At 38.9% G+C, this 25,491-nt stretch overlaps 1 protein-coding gene across 4 annotated transcripts in view; it reads right to left on the bottom strand.

Moving 5' to 3' along the window:
- KDM4C (lysine demethylase 4C) overlaps positions 1-25,491 on the bottom strand; it is a 441,772-nt gene that overhangs the window by 70,674 nt on the left and 345,607 nt on the right. Inside the window, exon 18 of one of the 4 annotated variants that reach the window (XM_030567958.1) lies at positions 21,180-21,597. The exons of the other annotated variants lie outside the window; for them this stretch is intronic. Within the exon in view, the coding sequence (XP_030423818.1) occupies positions 21,394-21,597 (204 nt within the window). The 3' untranslated portion in view covers positions 21,180-21,393. Of the gene's footprint in view, positions 1-21,179; positions 21,598-25,491 lie in introns of those variants that run through there. 4 annotated transcript variants of the gene reach the window in all.

The following is a 25,491-nucleotide window of genomic DNA, read 5'->3' as shown; positions in this document are numbered from 1 at the left end:
GGGGGTTGGATGGAGGAAAAGTGGAATAAGAGCCTTTAGACTTGTAGCACAGCACAGGCCTGAAAAGGTATCATCCATAATTATCTGCTTTTGATCTTTGTGATGTTTGTACCTAACAGATAGATAATTTCTTCGTTCTGTTTTAGATTATGGCTAAGGTCGATCCAACCCCCAGACTAAAATCTTAATAATCCTTTTTGCAATGACATTAATCCACTATCCTTCAGAAAAAGTCTCAACTATAAACCAGGATTTACACTCTATTTTGACTGTCTATGAAGGGTGTTATATGGAAGCCAGAATAATCTCTACCCTCTAACCTGTTACTCAGAGAATGGGAAAAGAACCTATTGCCATTACTGAGACACACAGAGACACATTTTCAAAGGTCTTGCCCATGGGTGCACCTGCAAAAGCACACATCCATTTTGTAGTGTAACACATATTTCCACATACAGTATTTTCCTAATCCATGCAATTCCATCTGTGCATTTTTTCAGGGCCACATGTTGTGCCCATCACTGACCAGAAGTGTTTGCACCTCATTTTAAATCTACAGACTTGTTTTCTGCCAGAGTAGATTCCTAAAGAAAAAGCCACTCTACTGAAACATTAGTGCTTTTAGCTTTACCTTAGAGCAGAATATCTGAATATAGTATATCTTGCTTTGATACCATTATTTTAAGAATCAAGTTATTGTCATGTGTTTATGGGTCTCTTGTTTGTTCTCTTCATTAATAAACATTAATACCATATTCACTTTCATTCAAATTTGAGGGGAAAAAGTTAAAAATACTTTGGATTATAAAATGTCCATCTAAGTATCCAATGAAAGTAAATTTTCAGCGGAATATCAGGAAACTAATTAGGGCTTGAATACCAGGACAATAGAGTAACTGAGTTCTTACACGTAGGAACTATGTCAAGTTGTGATTATGGATCCAGTCTTTGAATAACGGCAGCATCTACCCATTATTGGGAGCAGTTGATTCCTATCTCAGAATGACAGATTCAATTTATTTAAATGAGATGCAGTACCTCAAAGTACAGTTTATGTAGTCAACTTTAAAAGAGGGCATTTTGTGAACCCAGGACTTGTTTGTCTTTTTGAAGCAGTAGGACAAATCTTTAAAGCACAATTTCTTCTCTCAGCCACCAGATTTCATTTGGTAAGTGAACATGAAGTGTCCAAACTGAGCTTTGGTCTCCTCAAGGAAAGGCTTGAAAAGTCACTGATTCTGATTTTTCATGCAAGACATTTTTAATTTTTACTATTAGCTGCATGACACCACAAAGGCCTCCAATCTTTTAGCCTAGAATCCTGATGTGATGCATTGTAAAATGCGGCAGTGTTACAAAAGCTTAGGGATGCAAAGTTTCAGTTTTAAGGTCCAATCATAAGAAAATATATCAGAGTTAATCATCCCAAGCAATTTTTAATTTGCAAGCTTTCCCCTACAAACTATCCATGCACTGGAAATAAACAGTATATGTCCTGGGTTTATTTATTTATTACATGATGTACTTTATCCATACCATCAACTGTTCAGGGCTGCTATTATTAGTTGACTTATCCAAGGCTAAACTGAATATTTTGGCTATGATCACTTGTTTATGAATGTTGTGACTTCATTACTTTGTTCCGGAGCAGATAGAGTGACAGCTAAGACACATGCATTACTTTTGTTACTGAGCCCAGAAAACAAGATCATTCCACTGTATTTTTCTTAAAAAAATTTAAAAATAAAAAGAGAAAATATACCAAAAACTTGTGAAGTACAGTATGTGGTATTCTCTCTCACTGATGTAATTATGCATGCTCATGTATGACTCTTTCTGTTATAGAACAACTCTATGGGATATATATTTTCACATTTACAGAATAGCAAAATAATTTGTTCTCAAAATTTAAATGTTTTTTAATGTAAGAAAACATATTAGTATTTCATAGGAATGATAGAAAACAGTGAGTCTGTGCATAAATACCACCTCACTGTTCACATGGCACAAATTCTGCCTCAAGATGTGTTTGGCTATGTGGACTGGAACCCTCAGACTCTGGCTATGTAGAATAGAACCATCAGAATCTTTCCCACTGATTTTACACTAAATAAAAATGTAAAAATAGAACTTTTGGAGCATCTGTGAGACAAGAGAACCATAACAAGATTCCTCAGTGCATCCATGTAGTAAAACAAAAGTTTCAAGGAAATAAAGTTGGTGAGATCTGAAGGTGCTCAGCACCTCTAAAAGTCTGGATACTTTTACTGAGAAGCCTCAAATATAAACTTAGTAGCCTAAAATGGAGGAACTGGAACTACTAGGAGATCAGATATTATATGGATTACAGAAACATGATGAAATAGCACTCTCGACTGAACTATAAAGCATTGAATGGTATGTGCTGTTTAGGAGAGAAAGAAATAAAGGTTAAGTTGGAGCGGAAGCATTGTATTTGTAACCTGTAGTGACACAGCATGTTATATAGCTGCTTCAGGTTCACTATGAAATCCAGAGATGTAGTTTTACCTCTGAAAGTAGTGTTTTTCTTTATGTTCTTAGTTTGCCACTGCAAGAGAGATAAGTCTCATGAGACCAGAAATCCACGTAGTTAGAAAAGAGTTCTGAGGAAACCTGTTTAATGAGGTACCTTTTGTTGTTGTTAGTAGTGTTTATCACATTGAATAATTGACTTGTTTTTTATTTTCTTACATTGCCCACATAATTCCATAAAGGTTGGGATTTTTCAAAATAAAAGAAGCATTTCAACATGGACAGTTTTGAAGAAAACTCAGTGGCAACACTTAAGAGCAACTCTACAATAAGAATTCAATGAATACGTGAAATACACGTGAGGAGGCACTTATCCTTGAATGCTGAATGCTAGTGTTCCATAGAGCAGATTTCTTGTAAATTTCAGTTTAGTACAATAGTAGTTTCTACACCAAGGAATGAATTGGAGAGGTGTGAAGAAGAAAAGAAATGAGAAATGGGTGGAAAGAAACAACATAATATGTGGAGGATGGGAGATACCAAAGAATAAAAACAGCAGAGGAGAAACTAAGTAAAAGGGTCAGCAGTTGTACGTATCTGCTATTTGGAGAACCGTTAGGCTTTGTATGTCCTAGTCTGCCAATTGAATCTACAAGATATGGTAATTCTGTTGGGGAACTGATAAATCAGGCTGCAAAATTACCAGTAGTGATACGGAAAACACTTTATTCTCATAATTCAATAATCTTTTTGCAGTTGGGCTACACAGACTACTGAAGTTAAAAAACTGTTTTGCCTTATCTGCACAGAGTATACATTACACAGTATGCCAGAAACAGGAGAACACAGGAACGCTCAAATTCAGCATGTCACACTAGGGAAGGAAGCATACATACAAACATAATATTCTGGGACACTTTAGCATCTCCATATAGCTCATCAAGACAGCTGAACAATATATTAGAATGATACAGTAACTGTCCTGTAAAACTGAAATGTCTGTACTATCCAGCACACTTTATTCCTTGGTTGACTGTGAGAGATGTTCAAGTCCGTGAGAATTCTAACTGGGTTCAATATTGGGGGCACCTACTTCAGGTTTCCAGCTTTTAGCTATCACCTCTCTTGGGTGGAGACCCATCTCTCTCCCCCTCTGGGTGGTTAAGGCACAGCTCCCTGCCTTACACTGTGATATTCCCAGCAAGCCAGTCTGCCTAAAGGCCAGTGCCTGTGCATTGCTTTCCCTCCAAGGGCTATGAATAAAGCATTGCCAACAGTTACAAGTTACCACACAAAACTCTTTCTAAGCAAGCACATTTATTCTTAAGGTAAAAGCATTACAGAGGAAATATATAACACAACACAACACACACTAAACATACTAGGAGTCACCCTTCAGTCTTTTGCGGCCCTAGTACACTGAAGACTATAACCCAGGGGTCAGCAACCTTTCAGAAGTGGTGTGCTGAGTCTTCATTTATTCACTCTAATTTAAGGTTTTGGGTGCCAGTAATACAGTTTAATGTTTTTAGAAGTTCTCTTTCTATAAGTCTATAATATATAACTAAACTATTGTGAGCGCCACTGAAAATCAGCTCGTGCGCTGCCTTTAGCATGTGTGCCATAGGTTGCCTACCCTTGATTTAACCTTTTCTCAAGGGCTCGGACTCCTGTTGGAGAGAAGGTCCTATCCATTTGTTGGATCAGAAACAAGGCTGAGTCAACAAACACAGCCTTTTCATATCAGAAGCCCTTTCTTTGTTGGTCTTTGGAAAACCCAGTCTGAAGCAGAATATACAAGCCTCCCCAGGTGGTGGTACCTGTCAGGAGGCATTTACAACCTAATTGATTCACCTGAATCACTACCCACTGGTTTAGGTTCCTGGAGTAGCTGCGATAATCATCCTCTACAGAGTTGCACTGTAGTACATAAATTTAAATACAACATGGTCCCCAAAGATACTGCATGGGATTTCAGTATCTGTTGCACTTTCCCTCATCTCCTCTGAGTACGTGCTGGTTCAGGGAGTAAGGCTCCCTCTCTCCCATGTGCAGAGATGGTTTGGTAGATGGAGTGGCATCAAAGGGGGATCTTGGTAGCTGCAGTTATAATGGAGGATGTCTGGTTCAAAGAATAACAATAAAATAAGGGGAAGTTTCTAAAAAGAAGGCCTTTGATCTATGGATGACTACATATGGGTTTAAATAAGACATAGAGAATGTCTTCAAAAGAGCGCACATGCACCTTCCCACCGATAGTGTTATCTGAAAAGTCAGGGTCTATGTGAATCCAGATGCAGAGGAAAAACTGTTGATCAGAAAGAAGGAGGGAAAGATATAGCGAGGAAAGGCCTTGGGGAGAAAGAAGGTTGTAAATCTTATCTGGATTAAGACTGGAAATAAGGGTGAACTCTCTCAAATTGGTTTTTAGCTGAAGTCAGTAATTAACAAACAAGAGATGTCAATTACTTCGTCAAAGGATATAAAACAGTAAACGCTTAAAGGTTCATTGCTAATACTTGCTGGACCACATTGGAGCCAACTAATATAGGTCTATGTACCCCTTGGCTTTATCTGATTGAAAGTATCTTGATTAAATGCTTATCAATGTTTTGTTACTGTTTCAATGTACGAAATTGGTTATTTAGGTTTTTCAGGAATGTTTAGAGCAATTGTATAATTACCATTCAGCCTTTGGATTTACAAAAGGAATTTATGGTTAAATTAGTGATGTGATAATATCCTACATAAATCCTAATTCCAACAGGAGAAGACCACTCTAATAACAGTTCTCTGTGTACGTAAAAAAAGAGCTGGATTTGCAGCAGGAGTGGAGAGTTTGGGAGTATTCTACATAAGCTTTTTTTCACCATCCTGGAGTAGCTGGAAGTTTATAGCAAAACAATCAGCAGGGAAAGAGTTAACCATTAACTGTGTTGATATTAAAATAGACATCATTAGATAGTTAACAGTCAGTGAAAAGAATCTTACATATCTTCTCTTTTTCAGTGCCAAATGCTTCTTGCCACCGCATTTAAAGATTACAAACTGGATGAGAGTGAGTCTGTTGATACTCAAGGCTGAAGAGATTATAGTGGGCTGGAGGAAGCCACAGGAGGACATGGTTGAGATTACATTTCATGATTGAGGGAGTAACACAAAACTTTTTTTTTTTTTATTAATCAAAGTTCATAAATTGGGAACTGCACTGAGATTACTGTAACCTGGGTGGCTATTTTACATCTGCATGTGGTCAGGATGTGCCATTTTTCCTGAAATCTAGGTTTTTTTCACTTTAAGAACAGATTAGGACTACTCTTTTTAACCTATACTGATACTGAAGCTAGTACACAATGCAGCAACCCACTTTTTAATTGGAGCATCTCACTGTGAACATCCTATGATAGTCCTCCGTGTCTAGACTGGCCGTTCATTGGCTTGTAGCTGGAGTTTAGAGAGGAAAGTGAATTCCAAAATCAAGGGGGCCTGCCAGCTTTTCCCCTCCTTCAGAAACTGCAGGAGTTATTGCAACTACAAGCAGTACAACACAAAAGAGGGGTGACTTCTCAAGTAGATGGTTGCAGGGGGCTCCTGATGCGGGTGTGTGTGTGACCGGGGGGGTTCCAGATGTGAGAGTGGGGGGAGGAATCTCTGTACAGGGAGCTACTCCCCCTGTATGCCCAACCTCCGTGCATCTGGACCCCCCCCCCACTGAGTCTCATCTCCTGCACCCAGACTTTCCTGCATCAAAGCCCCACCCTCCTCCATGGTGCAGAGCTTCCTGCAGCCAGAGGAAGTTTCTGGGAGTTGATTTGGCCCAGTCTCAGCTGCACTGTGCATGGAAGTGAAGGGGGAGAGGGAACTCTGTCTCCATCCTTCTCCTCCTCCTCTCCCCACCCCTCAGCTGGGACTAACATCCCTGGGGCAGCTGGGACATCCCCAAACCCCCTCCCCTCAGTGATTTACCTCTCCCCTGATTGCCTGAACGGATGTGTCTGAGCTGCTGGGGAGGGATGAGTGAGCACTGGTGCAGTTTCTCTTTCCTTCGCCGCAGAAACTATTTTCTGCAAAGGAGCAAAAAGAATCTGCGGAGTGAGGGTGGTGGCATTTTTCTGCTGTGCCGCAGTGGCGCATGATTCCCCAAGGAGTAATCTTCAAGGCATACTACAAAGCCCATCTTTTTGAGATTTCTTTAGGAAATTTGAGGAGTGTGAATATTTGTTTTTGGTTAGGATTTTTAAAGAATGTCTGCTTTATAAAAACAAAATATCAGCTGATCCCATCCGCCATAAAGTGGAAATCCAAGAGTTCTTAACTATGAGACTCTCTTTTGATTAGTAACCTAGACTTTTATTTTTGAAGAAGTCCTTCCTTTCAGGTCTCATACAGTAGCTTATCGAGCGGAATATATTATCTTTACTACCACACATACAATCTATAAAATCCCCAGGTTTTTTTTCCAGATACAAAAGCATGTCTATTGACTTTCAAATTGTACATATTCAATATAATAAGAGTGTATTGATTCCGATATAAGAAGTTAGTTTTCTATGAGCTGTGAATACTTTTAGAGTTTATACTGTTAGCAGAACTACAAAAAGAACTACAGCCTTGTGGCTTGCTGTTTATTGTTCAGTTTGTTACCAGTCCTAAAACTGTTACAATAAACCACAATAATTCACAAAAAAGTAGTACATATATGCTATTTTGTCTTTTAACTGTCTACACAAGTAAGTTGAAAGAAATATGGTTTATGCTATGAATCCTAACTAAATGGCTCTCTTAGAATACTACTAAATCCCAGTTCTGATCTCACCGAACCTTGTGCATTACCCCGCTACCCTACTGAGTAATAAGCACAAAAGATACATCCTATAAGGTTACACTTGCTCTACAGAAGCAATGCATTGCATTGTCTCGTTTATTCCCAAATGTAAGTCAGTAAGCTACAGAGGTTTCTTAAAATCTATAGAGAGTAGGTATTTTACAGAAGTTTAAATTCACATTTTTAACAAACATATAAAGCATCCTTAAAAAATGGTGTTTGCAAAGCAGCAGGGTTAAACCACTCCTATTGCCTTGCCCTACTATTAACAGCTGTCTATTGTCAGCTCTGAGATCACTGCATTTCCTAGGTAGAAGAGAACTGCAAAGAGGTAGAGTTTGTTGATTTTGATTTTTAAATACAATGACTGATTTATTACATTTCAGAACACTTAGAGATTTTAGCATTAAATATGGGTCAACAATTACTAAATACATCAACAAAGTGACACTCATTAAAATAAATCACACAAAATAGCACTTGTATTATAACATGTTGTGACACTACCACTGCTTTCATAAATAAAGAATGAGAATTAAACTTTCATAGCTAAATATTTCACTAGACTAGATTGCAAATGTTGACAGAGTCAATTCCTCATTCCGGAAATCAGAAAAGGCTCAGTCTTCTGTAGTCAGGAAGCTCATTATTTCATTACAAATTACATTAAACCTAGGACTCCACTGATCTTTTTATTAAAGATAATCACCAAGATGATGAATAGTAATAGTCAGCATCTTCCACTAAAATTTTGGACCTGCATTTAAGGCAAGGGTTGAAAAGTAAAAAGTAGTCAAGGCAATAAAGTTGTATAGGACTGAATGGATGAAGAGAGGGAGCTGGATGGCTAAAAGGAGGATTTTATGACTAGTTCACTATTCCAGAGGTGCTCCAAGTACCAGATAGACCTGGATGGGAATTTTCTGACAACATTTTTGTAACTCTATTAAGGCAGATCTCTGCACTCACAGAGCCCCAACAACTTCAATAGGCCTCCATATAGACACACAGTTCCATCCATATGGTTCTCCATGAAAGATCCAAACCTAAGTCTGTAGGGACCAAAAATTACCTATGGAAAGTGAGTTACTCAACTAAATCCAATTTTTAGGAGTAAGTATCTGTCTGTACAAAATGTATAATACAAAATGGATTAGACGATTGACAATGTTTAGTACTGAAGAGACAGGTATGAAATCTGTCTGAAGACTTAGTTAACCTCTCACTCTATGAGGTGGTCCCTCCAGGAGGAAATCGATGCACATTACCAAAGTAGCATGCATTCTCAACAACGGGACAGTATACGACGTGTGGATAAATACCATACTTTAAATTCCATCTGGCATCTTTCACTGCCACTCCATTCACTTTTACTTGTATTATAAAAGTTTAAAGTTTTATCTATTTGAGTGAGTTTAAGTACTAAACAAATATTTTTAACAGTACATGAGATATTATGCTTACAATATCATCAAACATTGGGCCTTTTAAATGCAAAAATAAAAAAATAAAAAACAATCTGGTTAAGAACACTAATATTCACTTTGTTTTATAATAAGTCTTTCCCCTTCCAAAATGGCTGTTCAGTATTTGACATTTAGCTGAAAATATATCAAATATCTGTGATGTGTTTTGATGAGAAATGTACAATTCAAAACAACTCACCCATAGGTCTGAGTGCTATAAACTAAACCTTTCCTAACAAGTTAAAACTTGTTATGGAGAATTATATTTGTTCCCAAACTAATTTAAAGTAATGAGTAACTGAGGAATTACAATGAAGAAAATCATGTTCTTTAAAACTATCACCATGAAATACAGAAATAGGATAACCTGAGTATGAAGTACAACCCCAGAAGCTATATTAACACTTAACTCTGAAACACAGTGTTCTGTGCTTTCTGTCTGAATTTTAAACTAGATGGTTGTACGCTGTTGCCCTGAGTTTTAAAACAGATTAAAATAGATAAGCACTTTCCCAGGAAGTTTAGTAGACACGGTTGGCCAAATTCAGAGATGATGTAATTTACACTCCGGTAAGTGAGCATAGTAGCATCTAAGATCGTGTAATTTCCTGATGGAGAGATGGAAGAAGGTGCAAGTTAGAGTAGGTGGGGGCTATTTTAAATCTTTACTTTCAATAATCTTATATGCCATTATTAGCTGTTATACACAACCCTACCTGCTCCATTTGTCTGTAGAATACATCTGCTTGGACTCCCTTATACCCAATTACAGACCTAGACATTTAAAATTCCATCTGTTCTGCATGATGGGATTGTTTTTTTTTAAAGGAATTCAATGTTATTCAATGGGATTTCCTGAGTTGCAGAGTGAATCTCATATAGAAAAGGGTGAATTATAAAGAGCAAGAACTGTACCTACGGGTTCCAAATGAGATCCTCAGACTTCCTAGTACACAGAGACCCACAGGCAAGGAAATGTAAGGACACGTCTCTCTGAGAGAAAGATCTCGCCACACGTGACTTACCTGCATGTCTCTGTTCATCATCCAAATGGAGCTTAAAGATCCCCATAGCATTTTTTTTAAAGGATAGGATGATAACCTCTGTTCCCTAGTAAACAGTTTTGTTCTCAGTAAAACTGGTTCTGATGTTCAAAATTATGTGTGAGCTATTAGTAAAGGCCCCAAACGTTCCAAATGTGCCTACAGACACTATAGTGACGACTACTCCACGCTCTACACTGTCTTCCCACAGAATACTGAGTCAAGTTTAAGGTCTCAGTCCTTATGTTCAAAGATGCTCAATGATCTGGGTTTATCATATCTAAAAGATCACCTAAAGTTCTGAGATGAAGACCAGGTTGATGACTGTGGTTGACCTCAAACTGTGGATGCTCCTCAAACAGAATAGAACTTTTTACCATAACGTAAATCCCAACAGTGCAGAAGATGGAGCTTTCTTGAGGGCCAGGCCAAGACTATGGAACAACCTCTCGCAGGAACTAAGGACCATCACAAATCTTATCACCTTCCACTCCAAGTCCAAGGTGTGCTTCTTTGACTTGACTTCTCTAACATAAACAAATAGTGGTGCGGAGCAGACGTAACTTCTCGATTCAATGGGTGATACTATATTAAACTGCTGATGAGGCACTAACCACCCACAGCAGCACCCTCTGTGTTGGCACTGTAACCCTAATTCCAGATTTATGTAGAAGGGTGATCTCAGGGGTGGGAGGGCTGGAAAGCAGAAGGGTGGCTGTGCCAAACCTGAGTGGTGCTGGGACCCCACGTGCTGGATCACAATGCCTGAAGTGGAGAGCTGGGCCCAGCCCTCCAAGACAAAAGCCACTGCTGCTGACTGAGTGTAGGGTGGGCTTGCTCTTCAATACCAGCCCCTCAGAGTCCTTCCCACTACACTGGGTTGGGAGAAGAGTTTGTTTACCTGTTTTTGCACCCTTGATTTCATGATTTCTGTGGCTGCCTGTCAGGGGAGTTTTGTGTCCAAGGGCCATAATATCTCCTAGTGGAGATACTCTGGTCTATGTCGCCCAGTGGCCAGAGTCCATGGTCACCTTGCCTACCGGCTAGAATGAGTGATAATATCGTCCAACAGCAAGAGTCTGTGGCCCAAAAGTGAGAGTTTGCTCCATTGGGTTCAAACCAAGGGCCCTTCAAATTAATGGTTCACCCACATGGCCTAAGGGCTGGCACCCTTACACCTGTTCCTTGGGTCATTTCTTGCCCCTGCTTCTGTTCCTCTGTCTTGCCACAGGTCTGTCCTTGGGTCCTCCTTGGAGTCCTCTTAGGTTGCTTTCCGGAGCCTCTTCCCCTCTCTGCAGCGATCTGTCATCCTCGGCCCCCGCAGTTGGAAGGCCAGCAGCAGCTTGACTGTGAGATCCACTGCTGGCCTCTTGGAGCCTCTGTGGCTTCTCTGCAGGAGGCTACAGCATCCAGTTGCTCTCCTGCTCAGTCAGCCTGGACTGAGCTGAGTTGCTCCCTCTTGCACTCTCCCTCCACCGTGAGCATGCCCAGCAAGGGTCAAGGGTGTGGCTTCCTGGGTCCAGAACAACTCCTTAACCCTTGTGTCACCAGTGTGGGGTTTGTATACCCCGTCACAGTGCAATTCAGCCCATGAACCCATGCTAAATCTGCTCTGTAGCAGCATGTACATTTAAAACAACCCCCAAAATAAAACAACACTAACATGCACAATTCTCCCCTCAGGGATACGACAACAGAAAGAATGAACTACATGCAACAGACATTAGTCACGTCACTTACTACACTACTGGAAGGTTCTTAGATACTACAGTGAAAAATGTAGCATAAGAACTGATATAGAATAGAACACATTTGCAGTGATCTATCTGGAATATGAAAGATACTTTATACATACCAAATTCTATTCTTGTGCCTAAAAAAATGTTACTGTAAAGCCTACCTCTAATACAATATTTTTAGTAATGCACTGCACTTAGCAATAAAACTAATATAGTACAGTGCAAAAATCTTGGGATAATTTCTTCTGCATGTATCTACCTGAACAGCCCTTAATATACAAACACTATTCAATAACAAGATCTGCAGGAAAACAGCAACTATATTTTATCTGCCTAACTTGCTTTAAATAGCAGATAATCACAGTAAAACTAAGCAAAGAAAAAATTAGTTCAACAGAGGAACTAGATGACTGGTTCTCAGAAAGTGGTCAGGAGACAACATGCGGGTTCTCAGTTTGAAATGTTTTAACAACCAAACATCTGGAGACCTTTAATGAAAACAGAGGGGGATACGGCCCATAAGAGGATCTCTCTCTCTCTCACACACACACAGGTCTGTACAATGAAAAAATTAGAGAAACCCTGAACCAGATAATCTCTGATGACATAGAATGGGGAAAAATAAAACTCCTTTTTCACAATGTTGCATACTCTATGGTTATTCTCATGGTTAGAGCAAATATCCAAACTTGTTATTGGGGGCAGAGGATGTCTGCTTGAAATAAAACTGAAATGTATCCAGTGTAGTTATTTGTCTATAAGTTTTTCACACCACAGAGAAAGGCCCACAACTTTCAAATAAATTAGGAGTTGTTATATATCTGTTATCTACACCTAACCTATGAATTGCAATCATACTTCTTACTAGCTTTAGTTTAAACTATTTAATCCTGTTGCTTTGGGTCCTGTTACTTCTTAGTTATCTTTCTCTCTTCTTTCGCCATTTAGGATAAAATTTGCAAATATTGAACCATTTGCAGTTTTGCTTACTGATAGTACATACAGTTTATAAACTAAGATGTTTGCAGTTTCTTAAGATTTATGCACTGAAAGATACTTTGATCCTTTTTTCAGACCTTCAACTTAAAAAACCTGTTTGCTATTTCAAATTTCCTTTCCTGTGAATGAGAAGTATCAAAAGTTTATTTTTCAAAAATATTGTTATTGTCTGGTGCCTAATCACTTAATCACCTTTATCCTTTATCAGAGTCTTGAACTTTATTCCCCATACAGACTTTTATATCCTCTGTTAGCAGGTAAGAATATCCAATACCTCTGAACTTGTGATCTTTGAGCTTTTATTTTGTTCTTTTTACTCTGAGGGAGTATGAACGAGACAGATCAGAGTCACATACCTGCATTTGGCACTACTTGACTGGATAATTATAATTTACTAGGAGATATGCAGGATGGTATTTTGTAAAAATGTACAGTCAGTAGCTGTTTCTCTGACATCTGATTATATGTTAGTCACAGTTATTCAACTGCACAGGTGTGGAATAAACCTGTCAGGAAACTAACACACTCAAGAAATCACCCAACAATATAATCTATATTCATTACTACTTTGGGTAGTAGAGGCTCTTGTAAGATATTAAAAGTGTTTGTCTCTCCTGGTCCAGACTAGCTGAAACATGACAAACAGCTGAACCACTTTATCTGCTGCAAAAGATGTGTTGAAGTTGCATTATTAGACACATGTAATTAATACTGCCACTCAGCTGCATCAATAAGTAAATGATAATATGATGATAACAATGGTCAAATTAGTGGCTGTCATACTCACTTATCTATCATATGCTTTGGAAATAGATGATCAAATAAATGTCTGTTTATTAATACAACTGATGTGCATAGCCACTGGTTGACAAAAGAGAAAAAAAGATACAACACTAGTAACACTGTTTTGCATACACTATTTAGTTTCTCACATAAAATCTGTAATATTGCTGTATAGCTGTGGCACAAAACACATGACATATTGGTGAAATAAGTACTGTTCTAGTGCTGTGTATATTAAAATATATACTGTATGCCTTCATATAGAATCTTTATGGATTTTCCCACAGTTACACAAAAAAATCTGTTATGGGTCTGGAAATGCTCTCCTGACTCTCAGTCCTTTGCTCTGTCCAACCATCCTTTCCTCTTTTTACTCCTCCTCTATAATATATCCTAGGGCTCATGATCTTTGGATTTGTGATTTTCTATCTCCCTCAAATACATTTTGGATAAATATGTTTACAATCATCCAATATATCAATAGCAAAAGGACTTGACGAAGATAAAATGGAGAGTATGACACCTCAAACCAATAATCTGGGCAGACAATGAAAGATGGAAGATATTAAAATTGAGCTGAAGGAGCAGGAAGCCAGAGTTTCAAAGACTGAAAAACTCTGCACTACGGTGAAGAGGCATCAGGAAATCACTCCTTTATGTATGAAGAGATCAAGGATGCGAATGGATAAACCCATTATTGTTAGTTTACATTTTTTTATGGTTAGAAAAGAAATATGTACATATATTTATACCTCAAGTGATAATTGCTACATCATTGTAAGGCATATGGTTCAGTATTATTATTTTAATAAGAGTAATGTGATTTTAATAAAAGATCAGTCTACGCAAAGAGTTAATATTAATGACATATAATAGCACAATATTTTAAAAAGAAATTCAAAACACAGTAACTGAATTGAATCAGTTGGATTACAGAGGATAAACGTTTGTAAAGTGTGACTGTGTGAGGGAGGGAGGGAGAAAGTGAACTGAACTGATTAAGTTTTAGGTTAATGCCAAAAATGTATGGAGATGGTGGTGCTTAGGGACACCTGAGCCTTCCTTTTTAGAATACCTGTGAAAGCAAGTCCAAATTTCTCCATTACTGTAATGTTTCTAATACAACCAGACATATCCAATATTAGAGGTGAGAGTTGCAAGATTCTACTTACAGGCAATCTGATTTCTAAATTACTATAATGAAATAATGTACACAGATACTCATTAAAGGAGCAGAGAGGATATTCCTAGCTGAAATCTTTAGGCTAAAGGATAGTTGTATGCCAGTTATCTCCAAGGTACATTATTGAATTGCTGACCAAAATGATTAAACGTTCAGGTAGAGCCATCACAAGTGAGCCAATAATCTGCGCTGACACCACCCCCTTCCAGCAAAGATGAGACATGACTGGGTTAGTTGTATGAAGCAGAGCTGAGGAGATGTAAATCTTATAGAGATCTGGGATTCTCTAATAGAATAAGAGCTGGAGTATGCCTTCATAAACCTTTTAATAGCAATTTTATCTGCCTATGTCCATTTAATTGTGAAGTCGCTCTCCAATGCAGTCAAATACAACTGATTTTTCTTGTGATATAAAGTGACTAAGTAGCAATACGTTTATGATATAAAACTCTTGATTGTACCATATACAAGAATACAGGCTTCTGCATTTGCATGAAAAGAGGCAATTTTGTTTTTCATCTCAGTTTTGCAAATATTGAAAAAGAGGACCAGCTTTACAAGTTATTTTCACACTTTTTTCCATGCTCTGAAAGATTTTCCCTTTATGATGGCCAAGAAAATTTCATTATGCTACATTCAGAAAGACCAGCAATGAGATTTTTCAAAATAAGGCCTTCTGAAATAAGAGCATTTAAGGGGTATGAATGGGAAAAGACATTGGGAAATTCTGCTTTCATTTTTATCTTTCAGCCAAGCTTCCATGCTGAACAAAACAGCAGGTGTAACCCTACTAACTTCAGTGTATAACAGATGCTCAGTCCTGGCAACTTGTAAGTTATATTAGGTGCTCTTAATAGGCCATTTTCCATTAATATCGAGTGTATACGAAACATGAAGCAGTCTAACCCTCTTGAATGCTTTTCTCCTAAGCATAGCAACCCAAAATTAGCTGAAGCTACAAGTGGCATTCCATCCTATCTTAGGTTTCTTATTCTTCTTTACAAAATTTACTAATCACTCTGCAGAAACATTAAAAAAAGGGCTATAACATGGAGGTATGGTATACACAAAAAGTGTAAAGAAAAGCTATCATGTTGGCCATATTAATAAAGCCCAGCCAAATGACAGAAATGTCCGCCCAGAAAGACAGATTTATTGATACTTCAGACAAAAAATCCTTTACAGTCTATAGTTGGGAAGGGTTAGGAGTTATCAGAAGATCAAGGTATTTAACACTTACCCCTGAGCCCACAGGCCTCATAAGGTTGAACAGAAGTGACCACTCAACCCAGTAAAAGTCTTTTCTGGATTCAGAAATACAATTAAGGTGTGATCACCCTTCAGTTGAACCTACTGGGGAATATTTACCAGTCAGTACAACATTGTCAAGACTGCACTGGTCACTGATAAATTCCCTCTGATAAAATTTAAATAATTAGGACATTAGCCTGAGCAATTTAGACAATCTTGACCTCTGCTTTGAGAAGTGCAACAGGACTGTAATTAGCATAAGTCTCTAGTGAGCAGCCTTGCTTTGAGTACAGAGTAATTGTCACCCAGCACCTACTGTCTGGGAGAAGCCCCAAGAGGAGAATATCCTTCAAACTCTACTGAGGCTAGGAGTTAAGTGATCTGCCATTGATTAATAAAATGCCACTCCAAAGCCTGAGTGATCCTCACTGACCAAGTCTGAGATTGTACTCTCTCTCTCTCTTTAGGAAAAGTGGCAGCACTGAGGCTTTCTACCTTTGCATAGTAGATCCTGGGAAGCATAATGCTAGAAATGGTGAGGTGTGTCTGCTTTCCCCTTCATAGTAACGCAGAGATTATAGAAAGTAGGCAGCTCATATCAAATTTGGATATTTAATCTACTGTATTTAAAGTTTAATTTTTGTTTGTACAGTTTCCAAGCCAACACTTTGTCAGTTTATTGGATTTATCAAAAATACAAATATTTATGATACTATGAACATGTTTGATTTGGTTGGTTTCTTATATATTGATTACAGCTCTGATTTTAATTATCTTCAGTAAGGCAGGTTCAGAAAGATACTTCTCAGTGATTTTTTTCTGTTTTGACTCTATATTTCTTAGGATGCTCACAGGAAGTTTCTTATATCCCTCAATAATTATAATTAATATTTCAGGGAGAACTTCTTTTGTAGCATCCCAGAAACTTACATCAGGAGCATCAATGTTGGTAGTATAATTCCTTTACAGCATTCTCAAGCCCATTACCTTCTACTTTTTTGGTTTGCAGGTGAACAGTAAGAAATCCAGATATAAAAGAATCAAGGCAACAAAAAATAACTATTGTCACAATATCACAACTGAGGACCATACCAGATAAGAAGAAATCTTCATACAAAACAGGCAGGAGTAAGAGTTGTCTCTTTTGTAGCCAAAGAGATCAGAGAGTGGACACAGGAAATATTGCAGTAAGTGATTTGTTACTTCCTCAAAGGAAAAAAATATTCTTTATCTACAATACAGGACACATTGACTCATTTATTAACAGAAAATAATAAATTATCACATCCAAAGAGTGAACTAGTTAGGACAAAATTAATGTATGCCTATTGTTCACCATGAAGGTTGGAAAAGGCAGACCCTAAACAAAAACAGTACTTTCTAATGGGAAGAGGTGACTCACAGAAAAGGTCTGTAACCAGGACGCAGAAATAACCGTCTATGATGGCATAACACAAAAAATCTTCATAACTTGATGAGACCTGCAATGTAAGTCAGGACTCATTACTTCAATGGGATCTGGAAAGGCTCCAGGACCAGAAAAAGTGACTCTAGTTCCTCTGTCTCTTCAAAGAATTAATATTTACCATTATGAAAAAAAATCAGTTGAACAGGTCAGCTGAATAGCACACATGATCAGGGAGGATCAATATTTGACCATCATTTCTATGCTGAAATACATACAAAAATGTATTTTATGAACATTTTTTAAAAAAATGTTCTGAGATATTGGCAGGATTCTTTTATCTGCAAATCTTAGAAATGTTAGTATGATTGCTCATGGTATTTTTCCTGACTTACCCATAGGTTTTGGCCTAGAGGGCTGATGAGTTCATTGCTGTTAACAAGCTGCCTGCAGAAGGTAGTTTGTGAAGGGTACTATATCTGATCTTTCTAAATCCTCTGGGATCCCAGCAATACATCAGTTGGAACAGCAGGTCTGATTTTCTAGATCTTCCATTTTGGATTTCAGTTATAAAAGGATCTCTCAAAATTGGGTAACTGGGCAACAAAATGGAAGATGACATTCAATGTTGATAAATGCAAAGTAATGCACATCAATAAACATAATCCCAACTATACATATAAAATGATGGGGTCTAAATTAGCTGTTACCACTCAAGAAAGATCTTGGAGTCATTGTGGATAGTTTTCTGAAAACTTCCACTCAATGTGCAGCAGCAGTCAAAAAAGCAAACAGAATGTTGGGAATCATTAAGGAAGGGATAGATAATAAGACAGAAAATATCATATTGCCTCTATATAAATCCATGGTATGCCCACACCTTGAATACTGTGTGCAGATGTGGTCACCTCTTCTCAAAAAAGATAGATTGGAATTGGAAAAGGTTCAGAAAAGGGCAACAAAAATGATTAGGGGTATGAAATGGCTGCCGTATGAGGAGAGATTAACAAGACTGGGACTTTTCAGCTTCAAAAAGAGATGACTAAGGGGAGATATGAGAGAGGTCTATAAAATCATGACTGGTGTGGAGAGTGTAAATAAAGGAGTGTTATTTACTCCTTCCAATAACACAAGCACTAGGGGCCATCAAATGAAATTAATAAGTGGCAGGTTTAAAACAAACCAAAGGAAGTATTTTTTTACACAACGTACAGTCAACCTGTGGAACTCCTTGCCAGAGGGTGTTGTGAAGGCCAAGACTATAACAGGGTTCAAAAAAAGAACCCTAAATAAATTCATGGAGAATAGGTCCATGAATGGCTACTAGCCAGGATGAGCAGGGATGGTGTCCCTAGCCTGTTTGCTAGAAGCTGGGAATGGGTGATGAGATGGATCACTTGATGATTACCTATTCTGTTCATTCCCTCTGGGGCACCTGGCATTGGCCACTGTCAGAAGACAGGATACTGGGCTAGATGGACCTTTGGTCTGAACCAGTATGGCTATTTTCATGTTCAGTTTAACACAAAAGTTGCTTGATTATATGAAGGTGCGTGTCAATGTCAAGTTTACCTTAATCCAGTTTGTAACTCTGGTTTCAAGAGTCTTTATTTTCTTTTGGCAATGGCCATTCTTAGTGTCAGTGGTAATGTTAGCAGGTTTAATGGTTCCCATATCAGTTATCAATATTTCTTGTGAAACTCAAATCTACTAAGTCTCACTTAGTGAGAGAGTGGTCAGCTCTCTTTCCTATCTTTCACTCAACATGGCTGTTAGTGTGGTCTCAGCAAAGGAGGCCTCCATCTGGAGTTTTAGGAAAGGGAATCAGAGTTTAAATTTGGCTGTCTCTTTTATGTCAGGAGCCTTGGGCAGATTCTTATGTTCTTTTCTAGGTATTTTTTGCATAGCAGAGACTTGAGAAAATTCATGGGAAGCCATGGGCTGAGGCAGGAAGCAGTCAACTTGCTTGACACCAACTCCCTTAAGGGGTTTCTTGACAGCAAAAGCACAGCTGTTTGGCTTTCTATTGACATACAGAAGAATTAACTGCAAATGCTTTAGAGTGAGGTCCAACGATTACCTCATTTATACTAAGAAAAGTTTCAGAGCCCCCAGGTGAAAGGCAGTGGAGAAATCTGCAGATGTGGAGCACTTCACTTTATCAGATATCCATGCTGCGGCCTGTAAAATTAAAGATGTGAAATTCAAAGGCCCTGACCTGCTTTTGCTTTCTGATGTTAGCTCGAGTACTAAAAATAAAAGAAAAATGTGTGTAAAGTTAAACGAGGTTTTATAAATGTTGAGCTGAAAGAGCAGTATTAAATCTCGTTAAAGTCTGTGTGAGGTATGCACAAAAAACAATACCTTCTTTGGGACAAAGAATTACCAGAACACATTTCCGAAAGAGATACAAAGGAATAACATCAGACGGTGATCTCAGAGAAGAGCAGTTCGAAAAATGAAATAACTGAAATAACTGTATGTTACTGTTAGGGTAAAATACCTAACAATAAAAAGTCACAAAACTGAGGTACATTAATGGGATGGAATTAAACTTATTGAGCAAATTTCAAGTAGCGACCTCTCCATGTATGTAATAATGGTAATTATTTTCTTTTCCCCACAATCGAATGGATGATGTGGGTAACTAAATCCTCAATTCTGTTAAGGGAATGACATTAGTAGGACACTGCAGGAGAATAAGGGCTCACAAATTTTCTCTTTTCCAGGATCAGATCTTTAGAATGTAATGTCAGTCAACTGTGGTGTTTTGTAACCTTGTTTGTTTAACTACACTTGAATGAGAATGACGGCCCTGCACCGTTGTCCAGGGTTGCCGGAGGAAGACAGTAGTGCTTTAAGGCAGAGGGGAGGGAACAAGGTCGGAAAAGAGGTGGTGTTGGTCAGCTTTGCAGCACTGACTCACCCCCTTGGAACGTAAGGGCAAAAGGCTTTAAAGTTGCAAGCTCTGGCGTTGGAAAACCCTTCCTCCACACAGCAGGCAAGGCAGGAGCGGGGGTGGGATGGGAGGCAGCTAAGCTAATTGCTGGTGCCTTCTTATGGTGGATGTCCAGTGCAGGTACTCCATAGGGAAGGCATCCAGTGACCAGATAAATGGCCTGGTAAAGGACTTAAAAAGGAGGTGCTGGTTAAAGGAATGGAATGGTGTGGGGTTTCGGGCTCCTATCTTTGGAATGGCAGGGAGCCAACTCCCCTTTCTTATTGCCCTCCTACGGGGGGGGGGGGGAGGGAGCAGGGGTGGATGGTAAAGTCCCAGCAATGGATTTGCTGGAGGGACATAAATGGAAAAAGAGGGGAAACTAGAAAGAGATTTCCCTCCCCGGGTAATTACAAAATAAAACAAATAGGGTTTACCTGCACTGTACACTTTTATCTGCAGGCTAGTCCCAGACATCAAAAGTAAAGTTGCAGCCTGATTAAATCCATATCAGGTGTCTCATGTCCTTCTTTTGGTATAGCTGGACAACAGATCTCCTACTGCCAGTATGAAGTCCAAAGCAGACAATTGTATAATTTGGCAAGTTCTTTTCAAGGCACTGGTCATAGTCTTCTCCTTCACAAAGTGCTGTAGATTTGTAGGACTGGAAGTGACCTTGTCATCTAATCCAGTCCCCTGCACTCATGGCAGGACTAAATATTTGCTAGACCATCCCTGACTGGTGTTTGTCTAACCTGTTCTTAAAAATCTCCAATTATGGAGATTTCACAACCTACCTACGCAATGTTTTCCAGTGCTTAACCACTCTAACAGTTAGGAAGTTTTTCCTAATGTCCAATCTAAACCTCCCTTACTGCAATTTCAGCCCATTGCTTCTTGTCCTATCCTCAGAGGTTAAGAAGAACAATTCTTCTCCCTCCTCCTTGTAACAACCTTTTATGTATTTGAAAACTGTCATGTCCCCTCTCAGTCTTCTCCTTTCCAGATTAAACAAACCCAATTTTTTCAATCTTCCTTCATAGGTCATGTTTTCTAGATCTTTAATCATTTTTGTTGCTCTTCCCTAGTATTTTCCTAGTTTGTTTATGCCTCTTGTTTTTTACTGCAAAATCTCACAACAGATGCTAATTTAATGAAAAGACATTTAGAATTTTCTCTTTTCTGTGTTTGACCATGAGATTTTGTCATCTCACTCATGGACCCTGGTGGGGTGGACAAAAAAAAAAAAATCACACTTCACTTTCCTCTCATAAGTAACAGAGGGTAGTGTTGGGCAATCGCCATCTGCCAAGAGGGCTCTCTGTCACCTTTACCGCTCCACATATAGGTGAGGCCACTGGGGTAGACAATAAAATGATAAAGGCTGCAGTGCCACCAGTGTGACGTTGACATATAATTATCGGCCTTGTATTCGTCAGATCCAGAGAGTGTATTCTTGGCTTTCCAACTGCCTGGTAAAAGATAAGGGGAATGAAAAAAGTAATTTGCTTAGAGCTCAGTCCAGACAAGTCAGAGGTGAGGCTGGTAGTTAATGAAAAGAATCTAGGCCACTCCTGAAAACTACACAGAACCTAAATCTAAAAGTACAGAATATGGCTACCCACTGATGTGGTTTTGTTATCTATATGGAGGCAATTATGCCATGTTTCAAAAGTGGAGAATTCTACTATTCAGTTCTGGGTACAATTCAAAGCACTGACATTGATCTATGTTACATGTCCGGTAACTTAGAGAGACGTGTGGTCTACCTAAAAGACCACATATCTCTCTTAAGATGGGGTGGGATGCAGGAGTAAGCTGAACAGAGGGAGGGAGTGAACTGCTTTTAAAGAGCTACACTGCAAACATAGGGAGAACTGTGTTTCCTTGAGCCAGTCTCTGGACTGCACTAGAGAGATGCCACCTTCCTTTCAGAATAGAGGCTCCAGCAGGTCTCCACTTCCTTTTCTTGGCAGCTGCAGATGAGGGGAACCTGTTGAGACCTACTGCCAGTTTGGAAATAAGGTACCTCCTGGCAGGAATCCAGGACCTGCAACAGACAGATTCTCACATTTGTTTTTCTCTAAAAATCAGTACTACCTTTGAAGCCACTCAATTTATCTCTGCATTCTTCTGCTCACCTCAGGCCCCCTCTTCCACCTCCAGGAGTCTCATGCAACTGCCAGACTCTACAGTTTCTTATGGGAGGAAATGAAAGACAGATTTCTGTTCCTGAAGGCTGATTCTCAAGCTTGCAATCTAAACTGTGCCCACGCTCCAGGAATCACCAATGCAGTGCCCTGTGGCTTGTGCCACCTAACAGAAAGTGGAGACTGAACAAATTTGGGTGCAAATGTTTAACAGCCCAACCCTAAATGTTTAAAATGTAAAAATCCTCTTTGCGTTCAGTTTCCAGTTTAGGTTTACAGTTATCTATTTTTCTCTGCCCAAATCAAGCAGAAGTCCACAAAACACTGGAAATGACTGACTTACAGGGATAAAGGTATGAAACAAAGATGCCTAAGTGTTTTTGCTGACATTGGTGGAGAGTTCTGCTTTCTTTAAAATGTATTTCATATAAATATATCCAACATCCCAGGAAGATGTCTTCACAAGAACTTACGACTTACCGACAATAAAAATGGAAATTTCTAGAAGATTAAACAATACATGTATGGGCTGTATTCTTGTAACTTAAATTGACATATGCTCCAAGACAGATAGAAGAACTGACCCATGGTATAATAAGTGATGTAAGATGGATGAATTTTTTTAAAAATTGACTTTAAACATCTCTAGTTTTTGTATGTACTCAACTACTATAAAATAACCCCCTGCTCTCGATACTGTATTAAAAAGTTGCATTTTTATCTTGAGTTTGTGGTGACATGTATTCAAGCTTTGCTCTCATGGTTTGTTATCATTAGATATCCTCATTATAAATGTAGTCCTAGTGTAATCTCTCTCTCATCCAGGGCATGAGCTGAACATATCTGTTCATAGCAGAGGTCAGGATCTTTTCGTTCCTACTACTTATTATACATAAGTCACTGCGTGTGTGTAAGCACACACACACAGACACACACACTTATCCATTTTAGTATCAGAGGGGTAGCCATGCATCCAACAAAGTGGGTATTCACCCACAAAAGCTCATGCTCCAATACGCCTGTTAGTCTATAAGGTGCCACAGGACTCTTTGCTGCTTTTACTTATCCATTTTAAACCACCCTCTGTAAATTGCTCATAACTTTCTCAGTCCAATTCATTTGGACTGAAACCTTCCAGGTTTCATTTAACCCAAAAGAGGATTTTTTGTTTGGAAGTTTGAAACAAACATAGTTTACTAATTTTAAGTTACTAGGACATAAACAACCCACAACACTCTATTTTCCAGATTTATACAGAACCCACCACTGCAGTATCTAAGCACTTACAATAATCCATAGCACAATACATGTTCAAAATACTACACAGCCATTAACAAACTAACCTTTACAACATCCAATCAAGATAGGTATTATCGCCTATGGGGAGATTGAGGTGTAGTTACAAAGTGTCTTACCTAAATGACACAGCAAATTAATGGCATAGCCAGGGCAAGAGTTTGGGACTTCTTAAATTCTGAATCCTGTTCCCATTTATCGAGACTCTATTGCCTCATATTCCAGTCAGAAATTTTGTTCCATAACTCAAAAATGACTTTGCCCGCAGCCTCCACATGGGGGAGTTACAATGCAGCACTTTAGTGCAAACTGCTATTCATACTCCCATAGTCCAAACCACAGGGCAGTGCAGATATAGCCCTACTTACCAAAATTTTCAACAGTGCTTAAGAGACTTAAAAGCCCAAATCCCATTTTCAAATGTGACTCAGGGCCAGATTTTTACAAGTATGTAGGCAGCTAACACCCATTATTTTAAATGTAGTTAGACACCTACAAACATCTAAAAATGTAGCCCTTAGGCATTTACGAGCTCAAGTGCCTATGTCACTTTTGAAAATGGGACTTGTGCTCCAAAGTCACTAATGTGCTTTCAAAAACTTTACCCATAAGCTAAGAACTTTGAACTTACAGAAGTTTTTTCTGTAGATCTGACATGAACTTAAAAAATAAGCCAAGCCTGAAGAAAATTAATTCAGTAGTTTTGAAGCCATTAACATGTAAATATTACCAAGATTATATGTCATTCACACTGTTCAACAGAAAGCAACTCAGACCACTGGGTATTAAGAAATTGCTTACACTATAGCTGCACTAAAGCACTGTTACAGTTTAAAGAGGATTCAGCAGTTTAATCAGGTTGGACATTTCCCTTTGAGGCTAGTACTGGAAATTGGAAATCCCTATTTCTCAACCAAATCAGTTTTCATCCCAAATCAGTAAAAAAATTGAAAGCATCATAACTTATAGTGGAACGAAAAGCTTTAAAAATACTGATTTGGAAACATTTGTCATACAACCACCACTTCCAGGACACCCTCTTGGTGGGCTCAGGATGGACCTGCAAGAAGCCCCTCCTTTGGATTTCCCTCTTCTGGAGTCATAGTAACTAGTCCTAGAATTCCCCAGCACACCCCAAACAGAACATTCAGCCTGTTTCGTACCACAGTCCATCACCAAACCAAGCATAGCTTAGTAATATTTGTTCAAAGTCAGTGGAATCTGTATGCTCTGCAACTGAAATAGTTTAGAATTTTTCTTTTTTTTTCCCTTAAAAATAAAACGAGAAATTTATTTAAAAAAAAAATAAAGGAGTTATAATGCAATGAAAAGGTTAAGTTATCAATCACTCAAAAGGCAGGAACTTCCAAAAGTTAAGGATGCTCCAACAATCCTAATTTGGCCACCTGGCATATACACAACATTTTATATTCCTGCTTTCCCTGTAAAAATATAAAACTCAGTTGACTGGTAGTTACAAGTATATGCGCAACTGTGATGGGTTGTCAATCCCACACTCACCCTAAAAGGGTTAATGGAGGCCAGATGGGCCAATTCACCTATTAGGTTGAAGGCTGAAAAGAAAGCCCTCATTAGGGGAAGCTCACCTGTGTAGGAACAGGCAGCGCTTCCACAAATCCAGGAAGTTGAGAGGAGGAAGGGGACTTGCAGGAAGGTAGTCTGCAGTCATCCCCTGAGAGAAGGGAGGTATACTGGGGGGCTACAGAGAGAAGCAGCTCATGTTTGCTCCCTGGGAGGCAGGAGTAGAGAGGCCAGCAAATCCCAGAGAAGGGGGAGTGCTGAGGTAGGAAGCAGCACAAGGAGTAAGCACCTAGGCTGGGGACTGAACAAACTTTGGCTGCGTGTTGTAGGGTCCCTGGGCTGGCACCCAAACTAGAGGGCTGACCTGGGTTCCCCTAC

The sequence above is a fragment of the Gopherus evgoodei genome, chromosome 6 (assembly GCF_007399415.2).
Source record: "Gopherus evgoodei ecotype Sinaloan lineage chromosome 6, rGopEvg1_v1.p, whole genome shotgun sequence".
Lineage (NCBI taxonomy): Eukaryota > Metazoa > Chordata > Testudines > Testudinidae > Gopherus > Gopherus evgoodei.
The sequence above is the reverse complement of the archived record's forward strand: the minus strand, read 5'-3'. Positions and strand labels throughout refer to the sequence as shown.